Source organism: Capricornis sumatraensis, chromosome X, assembly GCF_032405125.1.
Source record: "Capricornis sumatraensis isolate serow.1 chromosome X, serow.2, whole genome shotgun sequence".
NCBI classification, from domain to species: Eukaryota; Metazoa; Chordata; class Mammalia; order Artiodactyla; family Bovidae; genus Capricornis; species Capricornis sumatraensis.
Window position 1 is genome coordinate 71338187 of NC_091092.1, and position 18330 is coordinate 71356516.

The following is an 18330-nucleotide window of genomic DNA, read 5'->3' on the forward strand; positions in this document are numbered from 1 at the left end:
TGTGCTTTACCATCACCAGATTAGTAGTAGTGTGTGGGACTTGTCTCTTTGTATTAAAAATCTATCCCTCAGGGTGATACTTCACTGAATCTTATTTTTTAATACATATTCTTATTTTCCCTATAGAAAAGAAGTTTGTTTCTTGAAGTAGCAAAAGATTATAGCATGCAGCTGAAGTTTAGAGTGAATCTTTCTCCCACCTCTGTTCTGCTGCCTGCTTCAATGAGGGAGTTAATTATGATTGTATTTGCTGTTTCTTTGTAAATGTTTATCTAGTTTATAAGACTAAATTTAACAATATCTTCTCCTACTCTTCCCTTTTAATTTTAGGATACAGAAATGGTTGATTTAGATTCAGATGGACCTGGTACTTCATCTGGAAGAAGGGTGAGTGGATAAATGAACTGCTAATAAGAAAAAATTTAAGCTTCCTGCATCAAGGATCCCTGAGACCAACTCCACAAATTTGGAGAGTTGCTAGAAAGACTTATAGAACTTAGTATATATACTTGTTGCTGTTGTTTAGTTACCAAGTCGTATCTGAGTCTTTTGCGACCCCATGAACTCTAGCCTGACAGACTCCTCTATCCATAGGATTTCCCAAACAAGAATATTGGAGTGGGTTTCCATTTCCTTCTCCAGGTGATCTTCTCAACCCAGCAATCGAGCCCATGTCTCCTCCTTTGGCAGGTGGATTCTTTATCACTGAACCACCAGGGAAGCCCTGTGTATACTTGTTAACTCATTGCTAAGGTTTATGACAGTGACAAAGTAAAGATACAAAGCTGGAACACAGGGGAAAAGATACTGGCAGAGCCTGGAGGAATCTATGTGCAGATTTCCTTATGCACTCTCTCTCCTCTGAAAGGCCACACAGAGTACGCTCTTTCCCCACAATGAAAATGTAGCAATATGTAAGTGACTAGGGACTCAGTTCCTAAAGAATTTATTGGGAACTTGTTATGTCTACTTCATCTGACTAATCCATGCCAAGATTCCAGACTCTCAGAAAGCAGGAAAGCACCGGAAATTTATAGGAAAGTGGGTATACAACACAAATAACATTGTTTGTACTAACTTGGGCACAGTAAACTACTTTTATCATTAAAGAAAGAGTTCAAGTCCCGAGTTCCTAGACACTAATCAAGGGCTAACCTGACAAGCAAGGCCTGTTAAAGATAGCCTCAGGTCTTTTATGTTAACTGTGTTCTACACAACTTCTACTCTATGATAATTAGACAAACATTTGTTATATGTAAGGAAAATATTTCCTTTCAAATACTAAAAGAGAATGTATACAAAAGACAGCAAAATAGTAAAGCTTAGAGTATATTCTGATGACAAAGAATTTACTTTAAAATATACGTATTGTTCAAGTGTTATTTTGAGAAAATTATGGTGTCATTGTCAAATATTCTTAACTACCAGCAAAGATTAAGGTATTAAAATCATTGCCCTTGTACAGGAAAAGTTTGTTCCTCTGTGTTTAAGATTTGGATTTTCTCAAAATGAGAATTCAGAATACTAGAATTCTTGCTGTTTCTGTGAATATAATAATCTAGTTTTTGTTTATATTTTTGCCAGAGGGAATGATATTTAATCAAAACTAAGAAACTTTTAAATGGGTGCTGTAAGGCGAGTTCAGACAAAAAGAGAGCGAGCCGGGTGGTCAGGCAAGAAAAGGAAATTTATTAGAGGGAAAAGAGAGGGTGACTGGCTCTTAAGGAGAACCAACATTCTCCCTTTCTGACAGAGTCCTTCTTATGACCCACCAATGAAAAATTCTCTGAAGGGGTGGTCATGGTAGCCGAAGGTCTGGAATCTGGTGGTCTCGCAGCTTGAAGAAGATAGGTGCCAATGAGATAACAAGATGCCATTTGGGAAATTTGGTCAGTCTCACAGATCACTGTGATTTATTCTTTGTTTGCGAGGTCAACATAATGAGCCATCTTATCAATGAGACCCCATGTGGGTCCTATCATTCCAATCTTTTTGATTTAGGATAAGGGCCAAAAGTCAATCTTCTGTAACTGCCAATCTTCTGTAATGGGACAGGGGCGTTGCAGGGGTAAGATAAGAAAAGGGTGAATTGCGGATCAAGGGGATTTGTGTGGAGTCGAAGTTTTTGATAATCTGAGTGAGTTAGCAGTAGCTCGTGGATGGTTTGGTTGGTGAAGGCTTGTAAGTGATCCTGAGGAAATTTTGAAAAAAGATGCATTAAAGTGGGCCAAAAGTTAGAATAAGCATAAGTAGAAGGAGAAGTCCTAGAAGGTAGGACCCAAGGCATCCAATTCCAATTGCTTAACCAGTTTTCCCATGAATTACTGAGGTGTTGGCGTATTCTCGAGACTCTGTTTGTCAAATTTCTTGCTGCTTCCTTTACAACGCCTGATTTACTGGCGTAAAAACAGCAGGCTTCCTCCAAAAATAGGCATAGGCCTCATTTTTCTGCTGTGAAAAGGTCTAATCCTCTTCTGTTTTGGAGGACCACGGCTTCCAGGGAATCTAGCTGGTTTTGGATAAAGCTGTTAGGTATTTCTTCTAGGCTGTCAGTGAGGTCTTTAGAAAGGTTTTGATAGTAATTTAAAGAAGTTGTGAGTCCTGTGGTCCCTGTCCTAATCACAGTGGCTATTCCTAAACTGATTAATAGAGGAATTAATTGAATTACCCATCTGGGTCAGTTATGAGTTAGTGGGATAGGAGGGGTCTGATTGTTAGGAGCAATAGAAATATCGGGGGCCAGATATACCAGGGTGCATGTTCCTGTCCAGTTAGTGAAAAGTGAAAGTTGCTCAGTCATGTCCGACTCTTTGCGACCCCATGGACTATACCCCCATGGAATTCTCCAAGCCAGAATACTGGAGTGGGTAGCCTTTCCCTTCTCCAGGGGATCTTCCCGACCCAGGAATCGAACTGGGGTCTCCCGCATTGCAGATGGATTCTTTACCAGCTGAACCATAAGGGAAGTCCAGTTAGTGGGAAGACATAAATAAGTAGTAGGTCCACATAAGAAAAAAAATTCCAGGAGTAAGAAGACAACAGCTGAAATCGATAGCAAATAGGAGTCTTTCTGGGAACTTGTCAGTAGTCTCTGAAACTGACAATGAACTCGCCAGTGTAGCCCCTACAAGAAGAGTATTTACATAATATGCAGAAGGGAGTCTTCCTGAGAAAGTAAGAAAATGTCCTGCAGTTCCTGAGACATGATAGAGAGATGTGAAATGTGATTACAGAGGTGTGGTGGTATAGTTCCTAGTTGAGGGTAAGAATTGTTTATAGAGTTTTGTCCGATAAAACAGAAAGGAGCCTATTATTGTAGACAAACGTCAGAAGTGGTGGGTGTTAGGAGCAGTAACCAGGCTAGATCAGAGGGTGGGCTTGGGATAGTAATAGAGGCTTTGAATTTTGAGAGAAGGTCTCTCCCAAGAATAGGAGAGGGGCATTTGGGAGTATGAGAAAAGAATGGGAAAATGGGGTATCTTAATGTGTGCAAGGTAGAGGCTCTGTTATTAGTGGTATAGATATTAAACAGTCAACCCCCATAACAGAGACCTGAGAGTCCTTGGTTTCTCCGGAGTAGGCAGGCATAGCAAAGTAAGTGGTGCCTGTGTCAGTGAGAAAGGAGATTGGCTTACCTGCCACTGTAAGAGTTACCCTGGGCTCCGTAGGGGTGATGAGAGTTGGGGGACTGGGGTCCTGAGCACCTTCAGTCTTCAGTAGCGAGTCCGAGTAGGCTGGGAAGAGCTGGGTTGGAGGACTCCTGCTGAAGACCAGGAGGAGATATCTGGATCCCTGGAAGGGAATTTGGGCAGTCGACCTTCCAATGTCCCTTTATGCCACAGCTGGGACATGGACCTAAAGAGGGCCTTGGCTTTAGGCATGAGCAAACCCAGTGGCCTTCTTTGCTGCATTTGAAGCAGGGCCCAAGTGGCTTCCTTTCTTTGTTGGTTGATGGAGGCTTGGAGCCACTAGGGCAGTGGCTAAAAGGTGGTATTTGGCCTGATCTCGTTGGGCCTTCTCTAACTTTAGCTGTTCTTCCTGGTTATTGAAAATTGTAAAGGCTAAATAACTCCGGGAGCTGGTGATGGACAGGGAGGCCTGGCGAGCTGCAGTTCATGGGGTCGCAAAGAGTCGGACACGACTGAGCGACTGAACTGAATTGAATTGAAATTTATAAGGTCTTGTTGAGGGGTTTGAGGGCCTTCTGCCTTTTTTAGTTTCTTTTGGATATCTGGGGAAGACGGAGATGGGTGTTAAGGACAATAGTGCCCTCTGCTGAAGTGGGGTCTAATTTTGTATATTTTTGTAGCGCTTCAGTTAACCTGGCTAGAAATTGCGCTGGGTTTTTGTCTAGCCCCTGAGTTATTTAAAGGCAGTGTTCGCTCTGACAGTCTGGAATTGGAACTATGAGATCCAAAGGCTGAATCCAATTTGCTGCTGCCAAGAAAAAGTAAACACGGTGGTACTGTTTGAGAGAATGTGCATTCTAAAAATTTGTGCAAAATGAGTTGAAGAGCTTGTCTTATAAGGATGTTAAAAGAAGACACAGTTCCTAGAAAGGTTTCTGTGTGTGCAGCAGAGGAGGACTGGATATACAGGCACATAAGCGTCCACTAGGTAGCATTAATATGTGAGAATAGAGGGGACATTGTCCTGGATTCCAATCTTCAACTCACTGTTGTCCAGATGTGCATTTTTGGAAAGTCATTTACTGTCTGTGAAATAATTTTTCCTTCATAAAATTTTGTGTTGAACACAATTCTAGCTTGACTTCTTGTATTGTTATCTTTTTCTCCAGGTGATAATTTATTTTAAAATTCTATTCAATTCCCACCCATTGATATGTATTACAGTTTAATCTACTGCTTTTTTGCTTATGTTCTATAACATTTGTTATCAGTAAGATCAGTTCCTAATAAATAAACTGTAAATACCATAGGGCACAGACTGTATATAAACTTGATAGTACCACCAACATACACACACGTATATACAATATGTACTTGTATATATAGGGGCTTCCCCGGTGGCTCAGACAGTAAAGCATCTGTCTGCAATGCAGGAGACCCGGGTTTGATCTCTGGGTTGGGAAGATCCCCTGGAGAAGGAAATGGCAGTCCATTCCAGAACTCTTGCCTGGAAAATTCCATGGATGGAGGAGTTTGGTAGGCTACAGTCCATGGGGTCACAAAGAGTCGGACTGACTCTTCGTGACTCAGTGAGTGGATTGAGCGATTTCACTTCACTTTATATGTATATAAGCATATATGACTATGTGTGTTATATACATACACACACATACAAATGTATTCAAAAGGCTAGAGAAGACACTGTGCCTATATTTGAGAAAAGTCTTGATAATTATTTTGAAATGTATAATGTGAAAAAAGTCCTATACTATTTAAAATCTGCCAATGTCATTACAAAATTTTTCAACATTTGTCCAAGAAACAAAAGAGCCACTAAAAGAATAATTAAACACGTATAATAAAAATAGATTGAGCTATTCAAATTGTATTAAATTGTAAGAAAAGAATTTGTTAAGTGGTTAGAAAAGAAAAAAAGCAGTCAGATCTGTTCTTGCAGTTCGCTCTTAACCTATCTGTGTAATAAAGCATCTTATTGATGCTATCAGAAATCTAGACAGCATCACTTAATATTATGATAAAAAATTATAGATGATCATTTTAAGTGTTAAGGTGGATGTTAATTATAGTTAAGTACCTCATTAAAATTTAAAACTTTTTCATTTGAATATTGTAAATGATTTTAACATACATTGACATTAACTTTTATTTTTTGATTACACAATTAGTTTGTATAAAGACAATATAATTATTTTTTTGAGACTTCCATACAGTTTATTATAATGGTGGGAAATTTTTCCATAAATTATATTCTTGCCAACACTTCTTATCTTTTGTCGTCTTTGATAATAATAAAAATCCTAGGCTCAAGTTGACTTCCCACTGTGGTTTTGGTTTTTATTTTCTAATGATCAGTGATATTGAGCTCATTTTCACATACCTGTTGGCCATTTGTATGTCATCTGCAGAGAAATATCTATTTGGTACTTTGCCCATTTTGAAACTGACTTATTTGTTTCTTTGCTATTGAGTTTTAGAAGTAACCTATGTATTTTGCATACTAACCTCTTATCAGATATGTTTGCAACTCTTTCCTCTCATTCCATTAGTTACCTTTTCTTTTATTGATTGTGTCCTTTGCTATGCAGAAGCTCTTTAGTTGGATGTAATCTCACTTGTTTAGTTTTGCTTTTGTTTTCTGTACTTTTGGCATAGCATCCAAAAATATCATTGCCAACATCAACATCAAGCAGCTTCTTCCTTGTTTTCTCCTAGAAGACTTATGGTTTCAATCTTATGTTTAAATTTTCAGTTTATTTTTACATGTGGTATGACATATGAATCCAATTTCATTCTTTCACATGTAGCTATCCAGTTTTCAGAACACCGTTTATATGAGCGACTACCATTTGCTCATTATTCTTGTCACTCTTTTGAAAATCAGTAGACTACATATATGTGGGTTTAATTCAGAGCAATTTATTTCATTCTATTGGTCTATACATCTGTTTTTATGAGGATGCATAGACTTCCCTGGTGGCTCAGACGATAAAGCATCTGTCTACAATGTGAGAGACCTAGGTTCAATCCCTGGGTTGGGAAGATTCCCTGGAGAAGGAAATGGCAACCCACTCCAGTACTCGTGCCTTGAAAATCCCATGGACAGAGGAGCTTGGTGCAGGCTACTGTCTATAGGGTCACAAAGAGTCAGGCATGACTGAGCGACTTCACTTTATAGACCAATAGAACAAAATAAAGAGCTCAGAATTAAAAACTGACTTTCATTAGAACCTAATTTGAATGCACTAACTAAAAGATTGCCAGGAAAAATATCAATAACCTCAGATATGCAGATGACACCACCCTTATGGCAGAAAGTGAAGAGGAACTAAAAAGCCTCTTGATGAAAGTCAAAGAGGAGAGTGAACAAGTTGGCTTAAATCTCAACATTCAGAAAACAAATATCATGGTATCCGGTCCCATCACTTCATGGGAAATAGATAGGGAAACAGTGGAAACAGTGTCAGATTTCTTTTTTTTTGGGGGGGGCTCCAAAATCACTGCAGATGGTGACTGCAGCCATGAAATTAAAAGATGCTTACTCCTTGGAAGAAAAGTTTTGACCAACCTACATGGCATATTCAAAAGCAGAGATATTACATTGCCGACTAAGGTCCATCTTGTCAAGGCTATGGTTTTTCCAGTGGTCATGTATGGATGTGAGAGTTGGACTGTGAAGAAGGCTGAGTGCCGAAGAATTGATGCTTTTGAACTGTGGTGTTGGAGAAGACTCTTGAGAGTCCCATGGACTGCAAGGAGATCCAAGCAGTCCATTCTGAAGGAGATCAGCCCTGGTATTTCTTTGGAGGGAATGATGTGAAGCTGAAAATCCAGTACTTTGGCCACCTCATGTGAAGAGTTGACTCATTGGAAAAGCCCCTGATGCTGGCAGGGATTGGGGGCAGGAGGAGAAGGGGACAACAGAGGATGAGATGGCTGCATGGCATCACTGACTCGATGGACGTGAGTCTGAGTGAACTCTGGCAGTTGGTGATGGACAGGGAAGCCTGGTGTGCTGGGATTCATGGAGTCGCAAAGAGTCGGACATGACTGAGCGACTGAACTGAACTGAACCAAACTGAGTTATTTCCTGAGGCTTATCAAAGTTGATGGCTTTATGCCCCGCCTTTGGAAGGCCCACAATGAGACAAGCAGCCATGTGATTACAGGCTGCTCATCCAGGTCTCCCTTCCTGATAATCCCAGTTGGGATCTTCTCAGGGGACAGCCATTGCCCCTACATGCTTCAGTTCAGTTCGCTCACTCAGTTCTGTCCGACTCTTTCTGACTCCATGAATCACAGCACGCAAGGCCTCCCTGTCCATCACCAACTCCCAGAGTTCACTCAAACTCACGTCCATTGAGTCGGTGATACCATACAGCCATCTCATCCTCTGTCGTCCCCTTCTCCTCCTGCCCCCAATTCCTCCCAGCATCAGAGTCTTTTGCAATGGGTCAACTCTTCACTTGAGGTGGCCAAAGTACTGGAGTTTCAGCTTTAGCATCATTCCTTCCAAAGAAATCCCAGGGTTGATCTCCTTTAGAATGGACTGGATGGATCTCCTTGTAGTCCAAGGGACACTCAAGAGTCTTCTCCAACACCACTGTTCAAAAGCATCAATTCTTCGGTGCTCAGCTTTCTTCACAGTCCAACTCTCACATCCATATATGACCCCTGGAAAAACCATACCCTTAACTAGACGGACCTGTGTTGGCAAAGTAATGTCTCTGCTTTTCAATATGCTATCTAGGTTGGTCATAACTTTCCTTCCAAGGAGTAAGCATCTTTTAATTTCATGGCTGCAGTCACCATCTGCAGTGATTCTGGAGCCCAAAAAGTCAGTCTAGTATAAAGTCTGACACTATTTCCACTGTTTCCCCATCTATTTCCCATGAAGTGATGGGACCAGATGCCATGATCTTTGTTTTCTGAATGTTGAGCTTTAAGCCAGCTTTTTCACTCTCTTTCACTTTCATCAAGAGGCCTTTTAGTTCCTCTTCACTTTCTGCCATAAGGGTGGTGTCATCTGCATATCTGAGGTTATTGATATTTCTTCTGGCAGTCTTGATTCCAGCTTGTGCTTCTTCCAGCCCAGTGTTTCTCATGATGTACTCTGAATATAAGTTAAATAAGCAGGGTGACCATACACAGCATTGAAATACTTCTTTTCCTATTTGGAACCAGTCTGTTGTTCCCTATCCAGTTCTAACTGTTGCTTCCTGACCTGCATACAGGTTTCTTAAGAGACACGTCAGGTGGTCTGGTATTCCCATCTCTTTCAGAATGTTCCACAGTTTATTGTGATCCACACAGTCAAAGGCTTTGGCATAGTCAATAAAGCAGAAATAGATATTTTTCTGGAATGCTCTTATTTTTTATTTTTTCGATGATCCAGCGTATGTTGCCAATTTGATCTCTGGTTCCTCTGCCTTCTCTAAAACCAACTTGAACATCTGGAATTTCATGGTTCACGTATTGCTGAATGCTGGCTTGGAGAATTTTGAGCATTACTTAATAGCATATGAGAAGAGTGCACTTGTGTGGTAGTTTGAGCATTCATTGGCATTGCCTTTCTTTGGGACTGAAATGAAAACGGACCTTTTCCAGTCCTGTTGCCACTGCTGAGTTTTCCAAATTTGCTGGCATATTGAGTGCAGCACTTTCACAGCATCATCTTTCAGGATTTGAAATAGCTCAACTGGAATTCCATCATCTCCACTAGCTTTGTTCATAGTGGTGGTTTCTAAGGCCCACTTGACTTCACATTCCAAGATGTCTGTCTCTTGATGAGTGATCATAGCATCATGACTATCTGGGTCATGAAGATCTTGGTTGTAAAGATCTTTTTTGTACAGTTCTTCTGTGTATTCTTGCCACCTCTTCTTAATATCTTCTGCTTCTGTTAGGTCCATCCCATCTCTGTCCTTTATTGAGCCCATCTTTGCATGAAATCTTCCCTTGGTATCTCTAATTTTCTTAAAGAGATCTCTAGTCTTTCCCATTCTGTTGTTTTCCTCTATTTCTTTGCATTGATCACTGAGGAAGGCTTTCTTATCTCTTCCTGCTATTCTTTGTAACTCTGCATTCAGATGCTTATATCTTTCCTTTTCTCCTTTGCTTTTCGCTTTTCTTCTTTTCACAGCTGTTTGTAAGGCCTCCCCTGACAGCCATTTTGCTGTTTTCCATTTATTTTCCATGGGGATGGTCTTGATCCCTGTTTCCTGTACAGTGTCACAAACCTCAGTCCATAGTTCATCAGGCACTGTCTATCAGATCTAGGCCCTTAAAACTATTTCTCACTTCCACTGTATAATCATAAGGGATTTGATTTGGGTCATACCTGAATGGTCTAGTGGTTTTCCATACTTTCTTCAATTTAAGTCTGATTTTGGCAATAAGTGGTTCATGATCAGCTCCCAGTCAGCTCCCGGTCTTGTTTTTGCTGACTGTGTATAGCTTCTCCATCTTTGGATGCAAGGAATATAATCAATCTGTTTTCAATGTTGACCATCTGGTGATGTCCATGTGTAGAGACTTATCTTGTGTTGTTGGAAGAGAGTGTTTGCTATGACCAGTGTGTTCTCTTGGCAAAACTATTAGCCTTTGCCCTGCTTCCTTCCGTATTCCGAGGCCAAATTTGCCTGTTACTCCAGGTGTTTCTTAACTTCCTACTTTTGCATTCCAGTCCCCTATAATGAAAAGGACATCTTTTTTGGGTGTTAGTTCTAAAGGTCTTGTAGGTCTTCATACAACCTTTCAACTTCAGCTTCTTCAGCATTACTGGTTGGGGCATAGACTTGAATTACTGTGATATTGAATGGTTTGCCTTGGAAACGAACAGAGATCATTCTGTCGTTTTTGAGATTGCATTCAAGTACTGCATTTTGGACTCTCTTGTTGTTCATGATGTCTACTCCATTTCTTCTAAGGGATTCCTGCCCACAGTAGTAGATATAATGGTCATCTGAGCTAAATTCACCCATTCCAGTCCATTTTAGTTCTCTGATTCCTAGAATATCGACATTCACTCTTGCCATCTCCTGTTTGACCACTTCCAATTTGCCTTGATTCATGAAGCTAACATTCCAGGTTCCTATGCAGGCTTAGTGTTGTGTGTCCTCTGTATCTCATAAGCAGGTGCCTGAGAGAATTGCCATACTCGTTCCTTCTCTTCTGGGAGAAAAGCGGAGGAAGTTCAGTCCAGTTCAGTCACTCAGTCGTTTCCGACTCTTTGCAACCCCATGAATCGCAGCACTCCAGGCCTCCTTGTCCATTACCAACTCCCAGAGTTCACTCAGACTCATGTCCATCGAGTCAGTGATGCCATCCAGCCATCTCTTCCTCTCCTCCTGCCCAGAATCCCTCCCAGCATCAGAGTCTTTTCCAGTGAGTCAACTCTTTGCATGAGGTGGCCAAAGTACTGGAGTTTCAGCTTCAGCATCATTCCTTCCAAAGAAATCCCAGGGCTGATCTCCTTCAGAATGGACTGGTCGGATCTCCTTGCAGTCCAAGGGACTCTCAAGAGTCTTCTCAAACACCACAGTTCAAATTCATCAATTCTTCGGCACTCAGCTTTCTTCACAGTTCAACTCTCACATCCATACATGACCACTGGAAGCACCATACCCTTGACTAGATGGACCTGTGTTGGCAAAGTAATGTCTCTGCTTTTCAGTATGTTTTCTGGGTTGGTCATAACTTTTCTCCCAAGGAGTAAGCGTCTTTTAATGTCATGGCTGCAGTCACCATCTGCAGTGATTTTGGAGCCCAAAAAATCAGTCTGATATAAAGTCTGACACTGTTTCCACTGTTTCCCCATCTACTTTCCATGAAGTGATGGGACCGGATGCCATGATCTTTGTTTTCTGAATGTTGAGCTTTAAGCCAACTTTTTCACTCTCCTCTTTCACTTTCATCAAGATGCTTTTTAGTTCCTCTTCACTTTCTGCCATAAGGGTGGTGTCATCTGCATATCTGAGGTTATTGATATTTCTTCTGGCAGTCTTGATTCCAGCTTGTGCTTCTTCCAGCCCAGTGTTTCTCATGATGTACTCTGCATATAAGTTAAATAAGCAGGGTGACCATACACAGTGTTGAAATACTTCTTTTCCTATTTGGAACCAGTCTGTTGTTCCCTATCCAGTTCTAACTGTTGCTTCCTGACCTGCATACAGATTTCTCAAGAGGCAGGTCAGGTGGTCTGGTATTCTCTTCTCTAAAGTGGAGGAAAGGATAGTGTAAATATCATGCCAAGTTAAGTCATAAGCCTGAGTAAGATAGTTGAATTCTTTTAGATAATTAACTGAGTCTGAGGAGAAGGAGCCAAGACGCTTTTCAATGTGAGATAGATCTGTGAGGGAGAATGGGACATGAACCCAAACCATGCCTTCTGCTCCAGCTACTTCCCATAAAGGGAGGAGTGGAGCAGGGGAAGGAGTGGGGTCCTGTGGTGAAGTTTCCTGTTTAAAGTTGTTCAGGACTAGGTACAGGGAAGAGATCTATGGAGGTCAGGGTAAAGCCTTGGGACCCTCGGGGTCAAGGGTGAGGCTGAGGTCTCAGAGCTTATCTCAGGCACAGGCTGGGGAGGGGTTTGGGAGCTTGGCAGTGGCAGGGCCTGCTTGAGAAGGAGGGAGGGAAGAGAGGACATAGGGTGGAGGTGGTGGAACTGGATCTGGAGTTGCTGCAAGGGGATTGGAAGCGATAGGGGGTGAGCTGTGGTCAGAAGGGTTGAAGAAAGAAGAAAAGTCTGAACAGGGATGGGGAGACATTGTATTAGGAGGATGTGGCCCAGAGTAGGCTAAGAGTATTTGAGAAGTAGAACAGGATTCACAGAGAGAGGGTCGAGAGTGAAGAGCAAAGAGCCTGAACATTGATGTATGGCAAAACCAATACAATATTGTGAAGTAATTAACCTCCAATTAAAATAAATAAATTTATATTAAAAAAAAAAAAGACGAGAGTCCCTTGGACTGCAAGGACATCCAACCAGTCCATTCTAAAAGAGATCAGTCCTGGGTGTTTACTGGAAGGACAGATGCTAAAGCTGAAACTCCAATACTTTGGACACCTCATGTGAAGAGTTCAGTTCAGTCGCTCAGTTGTGTCCAACTCTTTGTGACCCCATGAATCTCACTACGCCAGGCCTCCCTGTCCATCACCAACTGCTGGAATTCACTCAAACTCACATCCATCGAGTCGGTGTTGCCCTCCAGCCATCTCATCCTCTGTCATCCCCTTTTCCTCCTGCCCCCAATCCTTCCCAGCATCAGGGTCTTTTCCAATGAGTCAACTCTTCGCGTGAGGTGGCCAAAGTACTGGTGTTTCAGCTTTAGCATCATTCTTTCCAAAGAAATCCCAGGACTGATCTCCTTTAGAATGGAGTGGTTGAATCTCCTTGCAGTCCAAGGGACTCTCAAGAGTCTTCTCCAACACCACAGTTGAAAAGCATCAATTCTTCGGTGCTCAGCTTTCTTCACAGTCCAACTCTCACATCCGTACATGACCACTGGAAAAGCCATACCCTTTACTAGACGGACCTGTGTTGGCAAAGTAATGTCTCTGCTTTTCAGTATGCAAAGAATTGACTCATTGGAAAAGACCCAGATGCTGGGAGAGATTGGGGGCAGGAGGAGAAGGGGACGACAGAGGATGAGATGGCTGCATGGCATCCCTGACTCGATGGACATGAGTTTGGGTGAACTCCGGGAGTTGGTGATGGACAGGGAGGCCTGGCATGCTGCAATTCATGGGGTCGCAAAGAATCGGACACGACTGAGTGACTGAACTGAACTGAACCACTTGTCATTGCCGCTGCAAAAGTTACTGAGGTCCTATAGAATATTATAGTTGAGAGTTCCGTTTTCTGACCTTTGGGACCTGTTATTAATCTGTATTGTGGCCAGACAGTGTTAGAATAGTAAATAAGTCTTTTTGGTTTTATTGCCCCTTGGAAGCCCAAGACTTTTTAGATTTCATAGAAGGCATTTTAGAGGAGTAGATTTTGAGGGCTCAGATTGAGAATTTCCCATTTCGGCAGAATAGGGAGGTTAGACAAGGGCAAGAGAAAGCAAGGAGCAAAGTCCAAGAGAAAAGGCATCCCCGTTCTCAGGACTTGCTCAGAGAGTATTAATAGTCTGCTCTGAAATGGGCATTCCCTATTTCAAAGTCAGACGGGGCACAAGGCCGAGGCCTTGAGGGCCATGGGGATCCTCCCACCTAGCCCTAGGACTTGGAAACCAGGTCAAAGAGAGAGGATCCGAGGGAATGGGATTTCACTCACCCTTGTAACCAATGGATGAAATGTGGGCTGGTGTGTGATTGTCAATCCAGCAAGGCAAGTGGAGAGTCCCGTTCCAGAGCTCATCTCAGTTTCTCGGCAAGGTCCAAGGGAGGGGACCACTGCAGGTGGGCTCGTGAGAGGAGCCCACCCAGTTTATGGTGGATCTTCCCTCTCCGGTTTTGGTACCAGAATGCAAGGCGAGTGCAGAGAAAAAGAGAGTGAGCTGGGCAGTCAGGCAAGAAAAGGAAATTTGTTAGAGGGAAAACAAATCACACGGTGACTGGCTCTTAAGGAGAAACAACGTTCTTCCTTTCTGATGGAGTCCACCAATGAAAAATTCTCTGAAGGCATGGTCACATAGCTGGAGGTCTGGAATCTGGTGGTCTCGCAGCTTTGAGAAGATAGGCACCAGTGAGATAACAGGATGCCATTTGGGAAATTTGGTCAGTCTCACAGATCACTGTGATTTATTCTTTGTTTGCAAGGTCAACATAATGAGCCATCTTATCAATGAGACCCCATGTAGGCCCTATCAGGTACTCTATCTTATATAGATATATTAACATTAGGAAGATAGGAGAAAAATCAATAAAGACTTCAGGAAAGAGCTTTTAAATATAATTCTTTAAAAATCTACAGGTCAAATGCCGAGGCAGAAGGCAGTCCTTAAGGTGTAATCCTGATGCTTGGAGAAAACAGTGCAAAGAACTGTTGGGCCTCATTTATGAACGTGAAGACTCAGAGCCATTTCGACAACCGTCTGATCCTCTTTCCTACCCAGTAAGCATAGTTATTTAAATAATTACTAATATGTATTTTACTTTCCCATAAATAACTATGCTAAGGTCTAGTTAAGAGCTCTTCCTCCCCTTTCTTCTTTCCTTCCTTCTTCTTTGTTAGTGCATTTCTGAATTGTGAAAGTGAGTAGTGTGATTAGTCCTGACTTTTTAAAATGGCTGACATACTTTGTGTATAAATACACAGTTGTAAATCAAATTTTAATCTAAATATCTTTGCATTTCCTTCCTGCTTTTATTTTGGATATTTATTTAATGCTTTTTGCTAACTTCTAATACACTCCTACACACTCGAGTCCATTCAGAGTCCATTCATAACGTATGTCAGCCTTATTTAATTTGTAGTAAACATGTTATTCAGTATGGTCACTTATTGAGTAACCAGTATACAATATTACTTTTCATCAAAGATAAAAGCATGAGATCTTTAAATTATAGGATACCTTTTCTAGGAGTTTATCTATTTATATGTTGAATAACCTTTATTACAGATAGCAAATCTGTTTTAACTTTTTCAGAAAAATGATACAGCAATATTTCAGAAATACCTCTGAAATTAGCAAGCATCAGTGTTTTCTCAATATACACAGGTTTCTGTTGGGGAAAAATGTCATTCAAATAAGGATCAAAATTATGTTCAACAAAGCTTGATTTGTTTTTTGTAGTGGATTTAGGTAGAATAAATTAGTCCTGTGTTTTTCATAATAGAGAATGGTGAATGTAGAATTCCTCCTTCATCTTAAATTATAGTCAGTAAAAACATTCCAATTTATGGCTCTTTGTGCATTAGATCATAATTGCATTATAAATTTTGATATTTTGTTATGGTAGTTTTGAAACACAATATATCTTTTTTACCCTAATAGGGCCATCAAGAGCAAGAGGGTGAATCCTCTGAGTCTGTTATTCCAGGACAACAAGATTCATCTCTTTGTGAGGTATGTGTAGTAATCTCTTAAAAGGTGTATATGTTCTGATTGTTTTTGTATTATTTTACTTTTTAAAATGTCCATACTGTAAATAAACCTTTTGTAATTTGTAAAGCTATTTTCCAACTTTGCTCACTGCCTTTTTACCTTTGCTTAAGCTTTTGGTTGTTGTTACTTTTTCTTTTTTTTTTTAAATAACGCATGTTCTCAAGAGTTCATCATAGCATCTAGGCAGATGTTTGTTTCTATAGGTCTAAAGCTACTGTAGCAGAGTAGAAAACATCAATTGCACAACATAACTATGTCTGTAATTGCAGCTGATTATTCTGAGTAGGACTTCATTCAGCCAGCTGAGTGGGTCTTTTGAGTTTTGGCCATCATGTTATACAAGTTACCTATAATTTTTCTCTATGAGAAATCTTTGTTTCATAAACCATATTATATTGGAATACACTTTTTTTATTTAAGCCAAAAAATTGAAAATATATTAATGCAATAAGATTTGATTGTGTTTTCTGGTACTTAGAAAAATATTTTTGCCCTCTTTTTATAATACCTTTCTTCTGCCCTGTCTTATGGCCCTTTGGCTTCTCTTTTGAGAGAAATGTGCTTTCACTTCTTAATGATTCTAAATAGGATGAAGGAGTTAATATTGGCTATGGTTTTCACTCCAAAACATGTTTATTACTGGTGGTAGTGGTATATATAAGATATAAATTCCAGATGTAGTTCCATATGATAACCCTAGGAACATCTTAAGTAAACTTAAAATATTTAGGCTAAAATAGAGAGAATCTTCTCCCACCTTTAACTATTGGGTTGGCCAAAAAGTTTGTCTGGGTTTTTCATAAAGTGTTACAAAAAACTTGAAGGAACTTTTTGGCCAACCAAATAAAAACCAAACTAATTCTGAATCTGAGACTGAAGACTTTACAGAAAGCAAAAGTGTCACATTTATTAAAAAACAAAAAGGAGAAATACACAGACATGACTGATTTGATTATAACCTTCAACTAATGACAGTTTAGGGAGAATGCCCTCATGCCAACTCCCTGGCAAATTGCTCAATGAAAATAGAAGATGGGATTATTCACGCAGAATTAAATAATTTGATGTCACAAATTAGCTTCCTATTTTCAACTATACTCTAAACTATGTAGTGATGAAGTCAGTGGCTCTGAATTTTCTGCTCTGTCCCTTGAGAGAGTCATAATGGTTTTTCATTGAAGGGTGAGGGCTAAGGCTCTTCCACAGAACCCTACTATTTCCCTGAGCCACCAAAAGACCTCTATTAAATAGACGATTTGGGGGATAAGAAGAAGTAAGTGCAGATTAAAGAGCAGTATATTTATTTCATGGTGATGCAAATCTTAGTCCCATTGTTTTGTATAGTATTGTTACTTAGCCTTTGTGTTTAATAACACATTCTTCTCTGTAGGATCATCATGATGTTATAGACACTCCTATGGACTTCAGCACTGTGAAAGAAACATTGGAAACAGGAAACTATGGTAGTCCTCTGGAATTTTATAAGGATGTTCGCCAAATATTCAGCAACTCCAAAGCTTACACCTCTAATAAAAAGTCACGGGTATGAAGAACCATTATTAGGTGGATTAATTACCGAAGCATTTAGTTATATATGAGGCAGTTTTCTATAACCAGTTTTAAAATTGCTAAACAAGTATGTGCTATCATTCTGATGTAGTTTCTAAAGTTTGATTTTCTAAACTTTCTCTGAAACAGTTTATCATCAAGCAAGCATTAAAGAGAAATTAAGCTGCCCCTCTTGCTTTCTCCTACTTGCCTCTTCTTTACTCTTAAATAACACCTATATTTGCCAAAAAGAAATTAAAGAAAGGAATGGTAGAAATTTGAGTATTCTTTAATATGTTCAATAAATAATTTAATAAAAATGGTTGGCAGGATTAATTTATATGAAGTATTTAGCTCTGAATATTTATGCTCCCTTTATTATAACAAATTAGTGAACTGTATTGGGAAATTATAACTTTATCCATACTCACATTTAATGTAATACTTTTTTATGTTCTGTCATAACTTACACATCTTAAGAATAATAAGGTAATTTTCATGTTTTTTTATCACTAGTATCTGATTAACTTTAAAATCAGTTGCACAGTAGGTATATACATGGTTGGTTCTACTTCATATAAAATGAATTTTTACTGATTTTTGAACACATAGTTTTTCATATTTTTCCCTATATTTTCTGCATATTTCTAAAATAAATGTAGATTTATTTTCTACATTTACATATATACTTATAAATGTTTATATATCTTTTAGTAGGTTTTATATTTTGAGGCATTTCTAAAAATATATAATGAATATTTTCCAATTTTATCATTACTTTTTGAAAACAGAAATTTTAATGTCTCCATTGTATTCCACCATACAGGTGGTTTTGTGTTGTTTAACCAGCATCCTATTGCTAGAGATACAGGTTGTTTTTAATTTTTCACTTTAAATGGATAATGCTGTGGCTAACATCTTTAACATCCTTGAACATGATGAGCATGTGTAATTCTCTGATGTTACCTTAGGATAAATTCCTAGTGGAGAAATTATTAGCCAAAGGATGTGTATATTTTAAGGGTTTTGACATGTATAGCCAATTGTCTTTAGAAAGTTGTTCAGGTTAAAATATCCACCAG

The 18330-nt window shown here is 39.8% G+C and overlaps 1 protein-coding gene across 1 annotated transcript in view; it reads left to right on the forward strand.

Moving 5' to 3' along the window:
• The window catches only part of BRWD3 (bromodomain and WD repeat domain containing 3), a 153704-nt gene that overhangs the window by 119744 nt on the left and 15630 nt on the right, over window positions 1-18330 (forward strand). The window contains exons 34-37 of the mRNA XM_068962335.1: window positions 331-387; window positions 14566-14706; window positions 15590-15661; window positions 17091-17243. Coding sequence (XP_068818436.1) covers window positions 331-387; window positions 14566-14706; window positions 15590-15661; window positions 17091-17243 — 423 coding nt within the window. The remainder of the gene's footprint in view (window positions 1-330; window positions 388-14565; window positions 14707-15589; window positions 15662-17090; window positions 17244-18330) is intronic.